Genomic DNA, 18,999 nt, shown 5'->3' with positions numbered 1-18,999 from the left:
AAATCTAATAGTAATTTGAATTTTATTGAGCATAAACAATTTAATTTGAATTTTATTGAGCATAAACAATTTCCACGATATTTTTCTTGAAAATCGTTAGTCTCAACTTCATATTGATTTTAGACTTTTGAATGGTCGAATTTTATTAAACCTAAACAATTTAGATGATATTTTCTTCATAAGAATTTACATGATATCCAAGGCATATAGGAAGTCTATATTTTAATTGAGTTTTACATTAAAAATTAACTCATAACAGATTTGATTAATCACAAATATTTTAAATTGCAGTGAAACAAATACGGATACATGGTTTGAAACAAATTTTCAAAGCATTATAATACAATACGACAAGGAAAAGACATATATATATATAACCATTCATTTTTTAGAATCTATAATTTATATCTAAAAAATAAATAGATCATTTTCATCAATTCAACATAAACATTTTCATTATCATTAGTGATTATTATAACATTCAACATATTATCATCATCGTTAATAATGTAGTTAGAACTTTGTGCTTTCGAGTCTAACTCTTTCAAAAAACGTGTCATGTATGGCAAATGATATCTATCTTCCTTGCATGACAATTAAAAGGCACATGGGATCATTGCAATATTCCATCAAGACCTATTTGAACATTTCAATCTTCTTAATGTTAGCTTAGTCTCATGACTATATGCAGTCACAAGATTGGCTAGAGAAGATTTGTTATATTGAAGGGATTTATGAAATCAGGGGCAAAATCAATGACAATTAACAAAACCTTAACTAAAATGAAAATTAATCGCTCAAATAAATCTCTTTACGAAGATATTCATCAAACCCTTTTATTTTCATTTTTGAACATCTATCTCTTTCTTAGTAAGAATCCTTGATAAATATATGGAGTGTAGTTGTTTTTAAAGATTTAGAAAATACTCTATGAGACTCTGTTTATAGTGAGTTTATTTGCATATCTGATTTCTTCATTTTTATTATTTATTTATGGCTATATAAATTTTCAAGCTTTTTAACATTTTAAATGTGGATTTTGATCACAATTTTCATGGATCCGTTTCTGTATTTCTAAAAAAAATTAAATCCCTTGAAAATGTATCCAATTCCAAATCTAAAGTTTCTGATTTTTTGAAATGACAAAAAAACATTTTTACAGCATTTTGGACAAGAATCATATTCGTTGATGTATCGCAAACAGGGATCCGCATTTCCGGAAAATTCTTCGGGAGTTTCTAGTAACTTAACAAATATTATGTTACAAATCTGTTAAATAAGAGTGCCAAGACGCAGTGAGCTCTGTGATCATGGATTGGTGAAGGGTTAATCTATTATGATAACATCATTATTGAAGGGTAAACTTTTAAACATAATGTTTTTGACCTAAATCATAAAGATCCAAAACGTCAAAAAAAAAATTGTATGACAGGTAAAGAGAAATCCAAATTCCAACCATGCAGATGTAGTGACCAGGTGGCAGGTTGGGTAGTAAACAAAAGTGCAGGGCGGGTCTGCACGGAGCGTTAGGCGGGCAAGCTGACAAGGCCACCGGGCGTGCGAGTTGACACAGAGTGTAAGGCCCTCATGACTCGGGCAGGTGTGCGACAGATGGGCGCTGCGTGCACGATGGACGGACGATGGAAACGGGCAGGCGCTCTGTGCACGACGAGTGGGCAACCTCACATCCAGCACTCATGCGACTCGGGTGGGCGCCCTTGCACGATGGGCGGGCGCCCCGTGCACGACGAGCGGACGCGGTTCGACGACGAGCGGGCACGGTGTTGGGTTCCTATAATACTAGTGATTACCCCATTACTATTGTAGTTATACCCCTTATTTATATTGTTGAGCCCCTATTACCCACATATTGTTATTTCTATGCCCCATAGAATCCCTCTATTATTATTTTTGTGGCTTTATATTATTATTGTTAAGTCGGCTGGATTATATTGTGACTCCTTAGAATCCTATATATAGAAAGGAGGTTCTGTCATTTGTATCATCCAAGAATTTCTCATTTATGTAATGTAAATGAGGCTGGCCCCTCGAAGAGGCTGAATTCTAAGGCGTGGATCTCTCTTTTCTAACTTTTTGTGAGCTGGTTTCATAACATTTGGTATCAGAGCTTTGGATTCTAGGGTTTCGCTGCTCCAAACAGGTCATCGTGGAATTTTCGCTATAACTTTTTTTCTGTGACGTTTCAGAAGTCGCAAAAAAAACCCATTTGAGAAGGAATTGCGCTTCACCTTGGGTCCGAATTTCAGAGTTTTTCGCGCGATATTTTCGGAGTTTTGATCTGAGGAAGTTGGTCTTTTTGCAGACTCCTGAATTACACTCAAAATAGGTGAACTGGGGAAAATCGTCATAACTTTCTTTCTGCGCATCGGATTGAAATTTCGTAAGAAGGTACAGAAAGAGGACAGACTGTAGTTTTCTTTTATATATTTTTCAGAGTCAAAGGTTGAAACAGTGACACATGTACGTCGTACAAATTCTCTCTACTGAACTAGTCTATAATCAAGTCACTCTGGGAGATTTCGCATAACTCTTCCTTGGAGAATCCAATTTGGGTCAGACTTGTGGCATTGGAAAGAGGACACGGAGGGCTACTACAACTCACAAATTCAGAACTAGATAATCAGAAAGTACAGAGATACATCTATGGCAATATCGAGCTCCTACAAAGTGAAAAAAGGTGTGTAGATTTTCTTTAATTTTTGCTTAAGCTTGGTTTGAAAATTTATTTTGAAGGAATTCAAAGGGAATATTAGAGAATTATTATCGATAACTGATGCCCTGAGGAAAGAAAATGCAAACACCTAGTAAGGAGCCTGAAAGCTCTAGCATGACTCATGAAGAAGAAGAAGAAATGCTATATGATATATCAAAATTACAAGAACAAGTGCAACGAGTGTCGCTTGCACAAAAAGCAACAGAATCTAAAATGGATGGTTTAAGGAAAGATGTAGAAGCTAAGATGGACGGTTTAAAGAAAGGTGTAGAAGCTAAGATGGATGGCATGGAAGCTAAGGTGAATGGCATGGACGCTAAAATTGATGGCATGGATGATAAGATGGATAAGTTGCTACAAGAAATGGTCACTAAGGGTGAAAGAGTACTAAAGGAAACTCATGATGAGAACAAAAGAAATGTTAATCATGATTCCATAGACTCTAATGTTGGATTGAAGACTCACCATGTTCCAAAAATCGATATGAGGAAGTTTGATGGCAAGGATCCCGCCACATGGATATTACAGATGGAGCAATTCTTCGATCTCAATAATGTGCAAAACACACAAAAGGTACGTATGGCAACTTTATATTTGGAACCAAATCAGTTTGTATGGTATCAATGGCTTTGTTCTCGTAAACAGTTTATCACTTGGGCAATTTTTACGGAAGAATTGATAGCACATTATGAGGATACAAAAAGCAACACTTTTTTTAGCCAATTGATAAGTCTCAAACAAAAGGGTTCAATAATGGAGCACATTGAGGAGTTCCAAAAATTGAACATAAGGGTAAAAGATATTCCAGAGGAGCATAGGATTGATGTGTTCATAGGGTCTTTAAAGGATAATATCCAACATGATGTGCACCTTTGGGAACCTGATTCATTAGAGAAGGCATTCAGGTTAGCAAGAAAAATGGAAAGCAAAATTATGGCAACTAGGAAGCATACCATTCACAACTATAAAGACGGAAGTGTTGTTGCCCATAGTCTTCCACAACCTACAAGGTTGACACCAAAACAATTGGAAGAAAAAAGAGCAAAAGGGCTTTGTTACAATTGTGATAGCAAATACACAAAAGGTCATAAGTGTGCTGAGAAGAAATTATTCTACATAGATTGTGAAGAGGAAGAAGAAAAGGAGCAAGAAAGGTCAAAAGAAGAGGATATATTCCAGGAACAAAGCCTAGATGAAGAACAAATAAATCCGACCATATCTTGTAATGCATTGGCAGGAATTACCACTCCTCAAACCATCAAGATAGAAGGACAAATCAAGAAGAAAAAGGTAATAGTGTTGATTGATTCAGGAAGCACCCACAATTTTATTCATTGTAGGGTAGCAAAAGAATTGAATTGCTTCCTATATCCAGCACCAGAGTGTCAAGTGATGATTGCAAATGGAGGAACAATAAATTTTTCTGGAAAGTGCCATAATATCAAGCTATCCATGGGAGAATATGTATTGACTAGCCCAATGCTTTCCATTCCAATGGGAGGTGCTGATGTTGTACTAGGAGTCCAATGGCTACAATCCTTGGGTACAATAGCTTTTAATTTTCAAGAACTTTTCATGAAATTTTTTGTGGAAGGAAAGGAAGTTGAATTAAGGGGTATTGCAGGGAAACCAGGAAAGATAATCAGCTCTAATGGCATGAAAAAGCTTCTAAAAAAGGAGCAAAGAGGTGTAATTGCACAATTATGTTCGCTAGATGTTTCCACATTGGAATCATCTATTTCTCCAGATCTCCAAAAAGTCCTGGACAATCATTCCAAGGTATTTGAGACTCCCAAAGGTCTCCCACCTATGCGTGATCATGATCATGCTATTCATCTGATTCCAGGAAGTGTTCCTCCAAACATCAGGCCGTACAGATATCCATATGTCCAAAAAAGTGAAATTGAACGTATGGTTGCAGAAATGCTAGAGGCTGGTATAATTCAACCGAGTCAAAGTTCTTTCTCAGCTCCAGTAGTATTGGTGCACAAGAAGGATGGATCATGGCGCATGTGTCCAGATTATAGGGAGCTCAACAAGCTCACTATTAAAGATAAGTTCCCCATTCCTGTCATTGATGAATTACTGGATGAATTGCATGGATCAATTTACTTCACCAAGTTGGATCTTCGTTCGGGATATCATCAAATCAGAATGAAGATTGAAGACATTCCGAAAACAGCATTTAGAACTCATGAGGGTCATTATGAATTTTTGGTCATGCCTTTTGGCCTTACCAATGCACCTTCAACATTTCAAGGTTTGATGAATTCAATTTTCAAACCATTCCTTAGAAAATTTGTGTTAGTATTTTTTGATGATATACTAATCTACAACAAGTCTTGGAAGGATCATGTTGAACATGTTGACAAGGTGCTACAACTATTAGGAGAAACAATTATATGCAAAAAGATCCAAATGTTTCTTTGGAGTCCAGGAGGTGGAATATTTGGGTCATATTGTATCTCATGAAGGAGTTAAGGTAGACCCTAGCAAAATTAAAGCCATTAAGGAATGGAAAATCCCCACATCCATAAAGCATCTGCGAGGATTTCTTGGGTTGACAAGGTATTATCGCAAGTTTGTTAAGAATTATGGGAGAATAGCAGCACCTCTAACAACATTATTGAAGAAAGATTCATTTTCATGGACTCCGGAAGCAACAAAGGCCTTTAAACATCTTAAAGAGGCAATGTGCCAAGCACCCGTCTTAGCTACACCGGACTTCACAAAAACCTTTATTGTGGAATGTGATGCTTCAGGAAATGGAATTGGTGCTGTTCTAATGCAAGATGAAAGACCCATTGCTTTTGAAAGTCGTCCAATCAAGGGAAAGTTTTTAAGCAAAGCTATTTATGAGAAGGAAATGTTGGCAATACTCCATGCACTTAAGAAATGGCGACCCTACCTAATGGGAAGACACTTCAAGGTAAAAACGGATCATGATAGCCTTAAATACTTTTTAGAACAAAGATTATCCTCTGAAGAGCAACAAAAGTGGGTCACAAAGATGTTGGGTTATGACTTTGAAATCATCTACAAAAAAGGGAAGCAAAATGTGGTGGCAGATGCACTCTCAAGAAAGGATGAGGATGTGGAAGCATTGTTGTGTGCCATTTCTATTATCCAACCAGATTGGATAAACGAAGCAAAGGAGGAATGGAAGAATGACAAAGAAGTGTGGGCACTTATTCGAAAGCTACAACAAGATTCCAGTACTTCTGATACATTTAGCTGGAAAAATGATTCGTTATGGTACAAAGATCGCTTATACCTCTGTAAGAATTCCCATCTAAAACAAAAGATTCTTATGGAATTGCACACTTCTCCCTTAGGAGGGCACTCAGGATTTTTAAAAACTTACCACAGGGTTAAGAAGGAATTTTTTTGGGATGGCCTTAAATCAGATATTCAAAAGTTTGTAGCGGAATGTTTGGTTTGCCAACAAAATAAAGTTGAAACAATTAAGACACCGAGTCTATTACAACCTTTATCCATTCCAAGCCAACGTTGGGAGGAGGTTTCAATGGATTTTATCACAGGTTTACCCAAGTCTGAGGGAAAGAGTGTCATCATGGTGGTAGTTGACAGACTTACCAAGTATGCACACTTTTGTGCATTATCACATCCATTTAAAGCCAGTACAATTTCTACTGCATTTATGGAAACAGTTCAAAAGCTACATGGAAACCCAAAGATTATTGTAAGTGACAGAGATCCCATTTTCACTGGAAATTTTTGGACAGAATTATTTTCTTGTCTTGGTACTCAGTTAGCTCATAGCTCATCTTATCATCCTCAATCTGATGGGAAAACTGAGATAGTAAACAAATGTTTGGAAGGATATCTTCGTTGTTTTGTATCTGATAAACAGACACAATGGGTCAAATGGTTGCCTCTGGCTGAATGGTGGTATAACACTTCCTTCCATACAAAAACAAAAATGACCCCATTTATGGCACTTTATGGGTACCAACCACCATCAATCACATCATATTTAAGAGAAAATTCTAAGGTTCAGGCAGTGGAACATCACATCGAACATCAACAACAAGTCCTCCAACTCTTAAAGGATAACCTCGTGTTGGCACAAAATAGAATGAAATAACAGGCAGATCAACATCGCAGTGAAAGAAGTTTTGATGTAGGTGATTGGGTATTCCTACGGCTACAACCATATAAGAAAATGTCCCTAAAACAAGCTAAGAAAGATAATAAATTATCACCAAAGTATTATGGTCCCTACAAGGTGTTGGAAAAGATTGGTACTATGGGATACAAATTGGAGCTTCCTGCAGCTTCTTGATTGCACCCAGTTTTCCATGTTTCATGTTTAAAGAAGGTTATAGGCGACAAGCTCCCAGTTCAAACAATATTGCCAGAACTTGACGAGGAAGGAAAAATTATATTGGAACCGGAAGTAGTCACAGAAACAAGAACTCGACAGCTACGAAATGGATCAATTTCAGAGTATCTTATCAAGTGGAAGAACTTATCTGCTGAAGATTCCACATGGGAGGATGAGAATTTTATGCAGAAGTATCTAGAACTGCTCAAGCGTTGAGGACAACACTTTTTTGAAGGAGAGGGGCATGTTGGGTCCCTATAATACTAGTGATTACCCCATTACTATTGTAGTTATACCCCTTATTTATATTGTTGTGCCCCTATTACCAACATATTGTTATTTTTGTGCCCCATAGAATCCCTCTATTATTATTTTTGTGGCTTTATATTATTATTGTTAGGTCGGCTGGATTATATTGTGACTCCTTAGACTCCTATATATAGAAAGGAGGTTTTGTCATTTGTATCATCCAAGAATTGCTCATTTATGTAATGTAAAGGAGGTTGCCCCCTCGAAGAGGCTGAATTCTAAGGCGCGGATCTCTCTTTTCTATCTTTTTGTGAGTTGGTTTCATAACACGTGGTTACCCGGCGAGCGGGCGCGGTTACTCGGCGAGCGGGCGCAGTTCGACGACGAGCGGGCGCGGTCACCCGACGAGCGGGTGTGGGTGTGGTCACCCTGCGAGCGGGCGCGGGTGCGGTGACCCGACGAGCGGGCGCGGTGCGACGAACGATGCGACAGAAAAATGCGACGAATAAAAGACTTAATGAAATAATGCGAAGTCCGAATGGAGTTTATACCCATGCGTTGGAGGATTTGCATGTGGGTGGGCTGGCTTGCAAATGGATCAAAGTGTGGGCATTTTGGACTGTTTTATGGGGTCGGCCTTAAAGGTTGACACCCCTTCACAAATGGGCAACAATGCGTATATATACAAAGGCACAGCGCTCATTTGGAGCATCAACGCACTTCGCATCTCTCTCTAGATCTGCGAAAGAGGTAAAAGGAAGGCGCAGACATAAGTAGAGTGCGCATAACTCATGCGCTCTACAAAGGAGTGCGCAGTCCTTACCAGAGGTCGAGTTTAGGTGCAGAGATACGGTTTGAGTTGGGATTTTGTGCAGAACCGAGAGGAGGAGTTCTTGGTGTCTCGTGTGAGCACCCTCCTACCATGGACGGTTGGCACATGGTTGTAAAAGGCTATCTTTGCCTTGATTATAAATATTTCTAAGTGTTGGTTTGAATTCTGTCAAGCACACTTGTATGATGTATTATTGAAGATTGTCATAATATATTATTATCGGGCATACTTGTTCGGGAGTTTCCGCTCCCTTTATACTTGTGTGCAATTGTTATTGTCTTGGTTAATTGCATATTGGATAATGAATGAGTATGGGCTTCATTAAATATAAAGGTTAATGCATTTTACTTGGTTGCGAAACACAAACTAAGTATGTTAATGTGCAGTAGGCGTAGTCCATGTGCATAAGTATTGTTAAAAAGAAAGTGCACGGTGGTGCCACACCTCGTCGGCTCGGTTGGAAGACTACCGTAGGCCTGGGGGCGTGACAGGTGGTATCGAAGCTCGTGAACAGGTTCAGGCGTTGAAGCATTTGACAAGTGGTCTTAGAGTTGTTGAGCAGGGTTGCTCTTGAAAAGTTCTTGCAGGTGAAGGAAACCGTTTCACATGAGGTGGAACAAGGGTTGGTTCTATTTGCAGGTGACTTGGAAAAAACCATTGAATGGTTGAAACTAGATTACAGAAAGGCAAGAAGTTTTTAGGGATGGCAGCTGATTCTCAGGCTGGGTCTAGTCACACGATGAAGGATACTACTCTTGGGTTCATTGAAAAGGTGATTGAAAAGATGGAGGCTTTGGAGACTTCTTGGGATAAGAAGATGGACTCACTTGCTGAAGAGCGAGAGGCCAACCTGAAGACCAAAGAAGCACTTGAAGAACTTCGAGTACAATATGATGAACTCCGAGCACAATATGAGTACACTGATCTTATGTGTACACAGCTTGAAGTAAGGGTCAGGGAGGTTGAAGAAGCAAAGGATCAGGGTCTTGCAGAGATCATGAACCTGAAGGGATCTCTTGACAAAACAAGCAAATCTCTTGATGAAGCCAAAGATGAGATTGCGGTATTGAAGAAGGCCGTGAGGCATAACTCAGGTGGGGGAGTGCCTCATGTGAAAGTCAAAGAACCAGAATCTTATGATGGCACAAGGAGTGCAAAGACTCTTGGCAACTTTCTATGGGACATGAAGCAGTACTTAGAATGGTTGAGTCTACCTGATGGTGAGACACAAGTCAAGGTGGCCGCTCAGTTCTTGACAAAGGATGCTAAGATGTGGTGGCGAAGAAGGGTGGATCAGATTGTCAATGGCAGTGCTGATGACATCACTTCATGGGATGACATGAAAAATGCTTTGCAGACCCATTTCAGTCCTCAAGATGAAACGTGGGAAGCAAGGACGAAGATTAAGTTCATCAAGCAAACTGGAAGCCTACAAGCATATCAGCGAGAGTTTGCAAGTGCAGCTCTGGAACTTCCTGACATGGCGGAAAGGGACAAGGTATTCAACTTCATCATTGGGTTGAAGCCTTGGGCACGCAATGAGGTGAAGAGGCAGAAGATTAGGACACTTGAGGAGGCTTTTGCTGCGGTTGATAGGTTGGTGGATCATTATGATGAGACTTCTAATGAGAAAAAGAAGTCCGACAAGCCAAAAGAAAAGAAGAAGGATGATGCTTCGAATTCGGATGATGGTTCGAAAACGAAGAAGCCTTTAAAATGTTGGATATGTGTAGGACCACATGTGGTGAAGAACTGTCCCTCTAAACCGAAGGTGGCTGCTTCTGCACAGTCTAATGATGATGATGATGATGCTTCTGTGGGATGATGCAGATACTAGGTTCTTCTGCTACTAAGGAAGTAACTTCTAGAAGAGATCCGGAAAGAAACATGTTGGAGTATGTTCAGATGAAGGTTGGAGGTGCTGATGTACTCACTATGGTAGATAGTGGGGCTTCACACAACTTCATGAGTGAAGATACTGCGAGAAGGATTGGACTGAAATTTGTACCAATGAAGGCACAATTGAAGACATTGGATATGGGAATTCTTGGTATAGCTGAAAAGGTGGACATTACACTTGGTGAATGGACCGGGAAGGTGGACTTCACTATAGTGCGGATTGATGACTATGAAGCTGTATTGGGGATGGAATTCATGAAACAATTTGAGGCTATGGTTGTACCACATTTGAGGAAGCTCTTCATTTATGATGGAAGGGAGGATGTACCCATTGGTGTTCCAACCATTGGTGTGACAAAACCTGATCATAAATTAGGAGGAATGCAAATGGAGGATATGGAGAAGCTAAACAAGCGGTTGTCCATTGTTGAGGCAAAGCTTGTGGAGCAGTCATTGGTCATTAGATCACTTTCAGATAGCATCTTGGACTTATCAAGAAGGCTAGAGTTAGTGGAGGAAGATGATGATGATATTGATGAGGTATATGTGAGGCCAAATATCCAAAAGGAAGATCGGGAGGCATATCTACAAAGGATGGAGGTTGAGGATCCTGATAGATGGATTGAGATGATCAGCATGGGAGAGCCTTCAGGCTCTACTCCCTCTACATCTTCTTAGATGACATAGAAGATGGGGCTCATTGTTAGCTACTCATGACAGTGAGCCCTTAAACATGTTTTAGAAGGCATGATTGATGGTGCAGGGATGGCTTGGCATCAAGCATCATGACATGTTGCAGATGGATGGAGTTTCCATGGACCTGAACATGGATTGTAGATTCTTGATGAGTCAAGGATGTGGCTGATGTTTGAGAAACAGTTGATGAGGACATGAGGATGTTCACTCTCATGGATTGGGCGTGATGGTTGGATTAGCTACCCAACTAGTTCAGACATGGGATCGCGAAGTGTACAGAGATGTGTTGACATTATGCTGGAGTATCATAACAGAAGTGCACATGATGACTTGGTATGGTTGTCTTGGTGACAATTTGGTCACTAAGGTGTTACATGATGGAGATGGAGCTTTATATATGTTGCAGAGATGTTTGCCTTATATGGAGGAGTCTACATCATGGTTGATGATGATCTTGGTGGAGAGCTACCAGGATGGTATGTTGTCGAGGACGGCAACGATTTCAGGTGGAGGAGGATGTAAGGCCCTCATGACTCGGGCAGGCGCGCGACAGATGGGCGCTCTGTGCACGATGGACGAACAGTGAAAATGGGTAGGCGCTCCGTGCACGACGAGCGGGCAACCTCACATCTGGCACTCATGCGACTCGGGCGGGCACCCTTGCACGACGGGCGAGCGCCCTGTGCACGACGTGCGGGCGTGGTTACCTGACGAGCGGACGTGGTTCCGGGCGCAGTTCGACAACGGGCGGGCGCGGGCGCGGTTACTCGGCGAGCGGGCGCAGTTCGACGACGAGCGGGCGCGGTCACCCGGCGAGCGGGTGCGGTCACCCGGCGAGCGGGCGCGGTGCGACGAACAAATGCGACGAACAGTGCGACAGAAAAATGCGACGAACAAAAGACTTAATGAAATAATGCGAAGTCCGAATGGAGTTTATACCCATGCGTTGGAGGATTTGCATATGGGTGGGCCGACTTGCAAATGGATCAAAGTGTGGGCGTTTTGGACTGTTTTATGGGGTCGGCCTTAAAGGTTGACACCCCTTCACAAATGGGCAACAATGCGTATATATACAAAGGCGCAGAGCTCATTTGGAGCATCAACGCACTTCGCATCTCTCTCTAGATTTGCGAAAGAGGTAAAAGGAAGGCGCAGACATAAGTAGGGTGTGCATAACTCATGCGCTCTACAAAGGAGTGCGCAGTCCTTACCGGAGGTCGAATTTAGGTGCAGAGATACGGTTTGTGTTGGGATTTTGTGCAGAACCGAGAGGAGGAGTTCTTGGTGCCTCGGGTGAGCACCCTCCTACCGTGGACGGTTGGCACATCGTTGTAAAAGGCTGTCTTTGCCTTGATTGTAAATATTTCTAAGTGTTGGCTTGAATTCTGTCAATCACACTTGTATGATGTATTATGGAAGATTGTCATAATATATTGTTATCGGGCAGACTTGTTCGGGAGTTGCCCCTCCCTTTATACTTGTGTGCAATTGTTATTGTCTTGGTTAATTGAATATTGGATAATGAATGAGTATGGGCTTCATTAAGTATAAAGGTTAATGCATTTTACTTGGTTGCGAAACACAAACTAAGTATGTTAATGTGAAGTAGGCATAGTCCATGTGCATAAGTATTGTTAAAAAGAATGTGCACAGTGGTGCCGCACCTCGCCGGCTCGGTTGGAAGACTACCGTAGGCCTGGGGGCATGACACAGAGCGTCGGGCAGGCGAGTTGACACCGAGCACCGGGTGGGCGAGCTGACATGGGCATCGGTCGGCTGAGTTGAGGAAGCGTTGGGCACGACGAGTTCGGGAACGACGATCTGGGCACGACGATTCGGTTGTGTGAACGGTGAAGTGCGACGTGGTTGGGGTGAGGCTGCATGGTAGGGTGGGACGACCTAAATGGTGGACTTGGGACTTGGGCAAGGCTGCATATTACCATACTGAAAAATTACTAATTAAACTTGTATTTTTCCGTACTTTCCAACCACACCAATATTGCAAAGATACCATCTAGATACATCTTCATTTACCATGCAAAGATATACTATTTAGAAATTCATATTTGTCTACTATGTAATAATATTGTTATCATTATGAATATGATTATATATTATTTTGATTTAAAATTAAAGTATTAAGACAAAAATTTGAAACCCTTTATTTTTTCAATGCAAAGAAGTCGGAGTATAAATATAATATACCATATTAAATTGTGTAATTTTTTACATACTTTGTCAAATTAATAAATATAATCTATTGTATTAAATTGCTTTATTTTTTTCCTACTTTATCAAATTTATGTGTGCGATTGTTATATACTTATTATTGTAAACATAATATCGTCTTATATAAATGGGATTTTCTTTTAATAAAAAATAATAATAAAAATATGTTAATGATAATTAATTGAAGATAAGAGTCACAATAAGTTATTACTTAAAATTTAATATAAACTATAATAATAATAACAATCTAAAAATATAACATAACATTAATAAAAAAATTTAATTAATTAATCATAGATAAACAGCACGTAATTTATATAATCATTTACTTTAACATTTATAACATCATCCAGAGTTATTTACTTAAACCACATTTATAAAATCATCCATAGTTATTTACTTTAACATTTATAAAAGCATCTTTAATCATTTAATAAATCATTTAAGATCACTTAGAGATATCTAAATTGATGCATATACCCCTTAAGATATCTAAAATAGCATTACTCATTTACAAATTAGAAGTAAAACGCCTTTGGCTTTGGCATTTACAGGAATAGAACTTCTTGCAACCATGCACGCAATTGTATTCTTATTATAAATATGATACTACAATCAACAACCATGCACGCAATGGTATTCTTATTATAAATATGATACTACAATTACAATCAACATGATTGTAATACTCTTATTAAAGGTATGATACTACATAGAAATCGGTTTACTAACGATGGATTTTATGTAATGAACAGAGAATTCAGTATGATAAGCTTCTCATCAAGGGCAGAGTATAATGTTGTAATTACCACCGGAGTTAGTCTATAATGCGACTTTTTGAGATTCCGGTGACGGAATCCGGCGGAAGAAATTGAGATGAAATCATGATTTGTTGCAGTTAAAATGGTTTTTTAACTGCATATTCGGATTCAGCACCCTGAAAAACCCATGGGACGCTTTCATTGTGCAGAAACTAGTTATCAAACTTGGATTTCAATAAATTACTGCCAGATTTTCACGGGAAAAAATCGCCAGAAAAACTTTCAAAAATCGTGTTAAAGACTACACCATTACCACCCGAAGCGCAAGCGTGGGTTTAAGTGTCATCCTTGGGATATAGGCAGGCATCTGGGCACTGGTCCATTTTGCAAGTCAATGCTTTGCAGCTACCGTCGGAGGGAGTTACGGAGAGAGGGACATTGAAACCATCAATTACAGAGAGGTTATAGAAATCTTGATTGTTGCCCCCATTCAGAGTATATTCAACCAGTGTTGTAGGAGGCTGTCCCGAGACTGTACAGCTGAGCACGCCGCCGCAGTCACCAGTGCTGCAGCTTCCTTTACCAGAGGCGTCGAAGGAGCAGCCCGTACGTCCCCAGAATCTGCCTGCGCTTGCTCCTGCGGGCACCTCAACACTCCATGGTGCACCCTTTGCCAACTCTTTGCCACCACCTACGGGAATCCCTGCGGCCCATACCGTGTCTGACCAATGGTTCTGGAACATAAATGTCGCACCTCGGACTCTAGTTGGCAAAACACTCGAATATTTATCTATGATATATCAACACATACGGACCATCTATAGTAGACATGAGGGCTGACGACCTTACCTTGAATATAAACAGTAAACACTAATGCTACTGTTCCTATAATTAAACTATCAACTGCTAATCTTCTTCCTGCCATTGGAACGACCAGCGACAAAGATAAACACTGAAATAATTCAACACAATAAAAATGATTTGCAGTTTTCATGCATGAATACCACAGGTGAGGAGAGGTGAATATGTTACCTGCTATATATAGGCAGGCTAGCAATTGATCGTGGAGCTCCGTAAAGTCATGTTGTTAGGGACTGTTCGCCAAAATAATGGACGAACTCAATGTCAATGAAAACAATTTGGCCATTGCGTACACAGCACGGATGTAGTTAATGTCCAGAAAAACAAATTGAGAATAGCAGCGTATGTAACAGGGAAAAATATTGTGGAGAGTGCTGCGTAAAGCAACCCATGTGATAGCAACCGAACAATGAATAGTATATGACTGGTCATGAATATTGAGTAACGAGTCCATTTATGATCAGAAAGATGTCACGCAGATATCCTGTTTACCTAGTACTACTTTTTCGTATTTGAGTGCAAATTGCCAAATATTTGAAAAAGAACCCAGAGCAATGTCAGATTTGAAAAGAGCTCACAAGAAAGTTAGACAGTTGAGGCAACTTGTTTCCATCAAATCATTAAAATATTTCAAAGCTAAATAAAAATAACCATAAATTTACCGATGTTAGATTTTATTTTTCATAATTTGCAACTTTTTTCATATAATTCATGTCCCAAACTATTCATTTTAAAACTAGAATATTGGTAATGAAGAGATACATCGTATAACATATTTTAGGATAATTATAATATGTGGATGAATATCAATGAAACCATTCATAATTATATCAATCAATATCAATCTAGAAAATTTATCATTAAACTCTCCCCATTACCTTAAATACACTCAATTAACTCAAATCTATTTGCAACTTTTTTACCCTGATTGACCGTGACTATAACACGGGAAACCGTAGGGTCCATGACTTACCAGAGCGGGTGGAGTCGTCACACGCGAATTGCATTCCTATTTATATTACGACTACGTCTGATTATATTCATTTTATCCAGGGCTTGAGCATCATCTGCGTAAATGGGTGATGTATTCTGCCGAAAGTAACAGATATATAGCGATGTCGCTCTCAATCAAAACGATAATTTTAATATAAAGTTTTCTATTCATATTTTATAAACGTTTTTATCAACTTATTAAATATTGACAAGTTTCAGTCGCCAACCATACCCATGGAAGCCTTTGGAATCTCATTGCATGAAAAAAATCACTTTTTCACATAGAGCTAAAATAAAGTTAAAACATAATCAAAGATGAAGCTGACTAATGCTATAGCCAGGGTTAGCATTAGTTCAAAGATGAAGCTGACTAATGCTATAGCCAGGGTTAGCATTAGTTCATAACATTTTATGTTAAATTAATTTGTATGGAAAATTCTTTTATCCAAAGTTGTCTCACGACATTTCTAGGCCACTGTGTCATCCCTTTACCATTCAAGTGTCTTACCATTCAATTGTCATTGTTTGCTGTGCCCTGTAAGGGACTTGCTGCCACGACTTCTTTATCAAAGCGCAGAACTCAGAAGTGAACACAAAACGCTATTGAATATTTGATATTGCCAAAGAGGATACTTATATACAATGAAGAAGCTTCTCAAGTCGGTGACAGTGGCTTTTTCGGGAAGCTACTTGAACTCTCAAAACATCCTCAAGAATTCTCTCGGAGAAACTAGGCTGAACACATTTAATGCAGGTGATTAGAATTAATGTTTTCCAACTCTTCCCCTTAATTCCAACCATAAGATAAACACACAAAATACCCTATAGCACAATCCATAAGACACAAACATACTCTTAATTGACATGCGTGCTAGTCTAACTCTCAACCAGGGTTACAACATAATCTGGATTTTCCACAACACATGATTTGATAACACATCTTTCATTTTTCTTTCTTGCTAAAGGGTCGATGCATGTTCATTTGTTGATGCAACTTCATATGCACTTTTCTTGCCATAAAATAGTGATGGAGCTTCTCCTTTCTTGATTGTGGATTAACATTCTTTGTATTCAATATTTCTAGAGGTTCTTGTGACTTATGCTTGTCCTTAATGCTTGCAATTTCTTCTTTTATTACTTCTTCTTTGCTGTCAATATCTGCACACTTAAAAACAACTTTAGATTCATAAAAAGTACCATACTGATTCTTGTCATTGTGCTCTTTGAAAAGAGCTATGCTTCCTTCGTTTTCCTTTGTTGACATAGCTAGTTGATTCATGTCTTCAACCTCTTTAGTCAATTCTTTTGCTGCAAGCATGTTTTCCTGCATTTGATTTGTGTATGGAGGTACGCAACTCTTCTCACCAAACAACAACTCATAAATAAGATGTTTTTATTGCATGGAATTGAACCACTGTTCATGAGACACATAATTAGCATCAAATTTCACTTCATATGTTTCTACATCACACGGAATTTCCTCACTATCACATGCTACTCTATTGTCAACTAAGTTATACTTTCAGCTTGATCCTAGTTATGATGCTTTCAACACAATCACCATTTTTAACAACACCACTTTCATCATCTTCAACTTTCTCACTCCCCTCCATATTGTACTTCATTTCAAGAACATCCCAAAATATTTTTTCATTATGTATTTCACCAAATTCATGCAAAATACTAGACAAAATGTTTTCATCTAGAGCTGATATAATGAGAAGTAATGTTATTACAATTCTACACTTATCATCAGAATTCATAGAAGTTTCTTGGACAAATTTCCATAAATCTACTAAACCAAGAAATCCTTCCATTTTAATTAACCAAAGCTTAAAATTTTTACCTGATAAAATTGGAAAAACTGGCATTAATCGCTTCAATATTGCATTACTGTTTTCAAATTCTTCATATTAATTCATTTCTTCATTAGGCATAAATTTTGGAAACATTTCTACCATTTCATTCTTTCTCCACAAGTGTTTCAATTTTCTCCGTAATTGGTTGAGCCTATTTTGTTGACCCATCACTCTATCACATAACCAAATCTTTATAAACGTTATCAACAACCACGATAAGAAACTCAAATAGCCCAATCAATCACTCATTAAATCAGGCCTTACGATTCTCACTACCCGATGAGACATTCATATTACACAAACGCATTTTATATATACTTTCCTTTGAAAGCAATAACACAAATATAAACACTTTTATTTTAATAAACCCACTTTAAAAAAATCAAAAGTCCAAAATATTTTGACGGCAAGGTGTTTTTCATAACTTTAATGACATTGTGTAAATGCATTAAAATCTTTCCTTTATTTGAATCAACCCTCCTTTCTTTTCTTTTGTTTCATGCAACGTTGTTAATAAAAGAGCATTTAAAAAGACATTCACTAGATTTAAAGAACATTACACTGGGTTTTGAGAAAATTCAACGTCCACGCTAGGTCAAGCCATATGGATTTTACTCCACACAACGGCTGGCTTTTACTCCATAGTTTACCAAGCCTCAAAAGGTACAAGCTTCGCTATGATCTGCACCACACTTGCCACATACAAGCTCGGTGTTCCAACAATGGCTCTTGCAAACAGAAACCCAACCATGGTCAAGACTCAATGGCTCTCTCCTCCTTTTGTGGGTGGAACAAGGAAATCACATTCGATAGTATCTTCAGATCCTTCACCCGCTGCAAACATTTTTTTTTTTTGCAACACAGGAAGAACATAAAACAATAGCCACGAGTCGAGATTCCACTAGATTCGATCTAAAACAACAGCAGAATAGTTCTACAGCATCAAAAAAGAAAATAGAGCATCACACTCGCTTACTCTCAACAACCACTCACAGTGAACACTCCACGTTCTTTTTGTCTCCACACAAGCTACATATAAGATCAATACAGTGCACTAACAATTGCTACAGGTACAGAAACAACCTCTTAAATGGGCTTCCAACAAACTCGGTTGCACCACACTACACTTCGGTTCACGACTCTCCACTGTTGGGTATTTTTGATGGAAAAAATACCAAAAACCAAGATTCAAACACACAGAGGCAATGCTCTGTTTTACTTTACTCCAGGATCTTTTTGTGCACAGGAAGACTTAAAAAAAATTTCACTGAGAGACAGAGTATTTCACCACCATAAAAACATTCTATTCATTAAAAACTGATACAAACTTCATCCTCTTTTACTGAGAGGGATTTACCACTGTAAAATTTTTTTTATATTCATTGCTGTGAAAAACAACTTACTGCTGTAATAAAAATTTACATATGCATTCAAAAATGCGCTCCACCATTTTCTTTATGCACTGCTGTGCAAAACCACACATGGTTTTTCTTACACCTCTGTTTTACAAAAATGCCACTCAACACATTACAACCCTG

General features: G+C 38.8%; 1 protein-coding gene across 1 annotated transcript; it reads right to left on the bottom strand.

The window, feature by feature from the left end:
* Positions 1-14,083: 14,083 nt before the first annotated feature.
* On the bottom strand, positions 14,084-14,491 carry LOC149204233 (thaumatin-like protein). The gene has a single exon (XM_089397076.1). The coding sequence runs from the start codon at positions 14,489-14,491 to the stop codon at positions 14,084-14,086; it is 408 nt and encodes a 135-aa protein (XP_089253202.1).
* Between the last annotated feature and the right edge of the window lie 4,508 nt (positions 14,492-18,999).

Source organism: Pinus tabuliformis, chromosome 1_2 (genome assembly GCF_031772625.1).
Source record: "Pinus tabuliformis cultivar Carrire ecotype Pingquan chromosome 1_2, CPIR1, whole genome shotgun sequence".
In the NCBI taxonomy this organism is placed as follows: Eukaryota; Viridiplantae; Streptophyta; class Pinopsida; order Pinales; family Pinaceae; genus Pinus; species Pinus tabuliformis.
The sequence above is the reverse complement of the archived record's forward strand: the minus strand, read 5'-3'. Positions and strand labels throughout refer to the sequence as shown.

Excerpts from the sequence above, each read along its gene's own strand:
- LOC149204233 (XM_089397076.1), bottom strand. The coding sequence starts at position 14,491 with ATGTTCCAGAACCATTGGTCAGACACGGTATGGGCCGCAGGGATTCCC.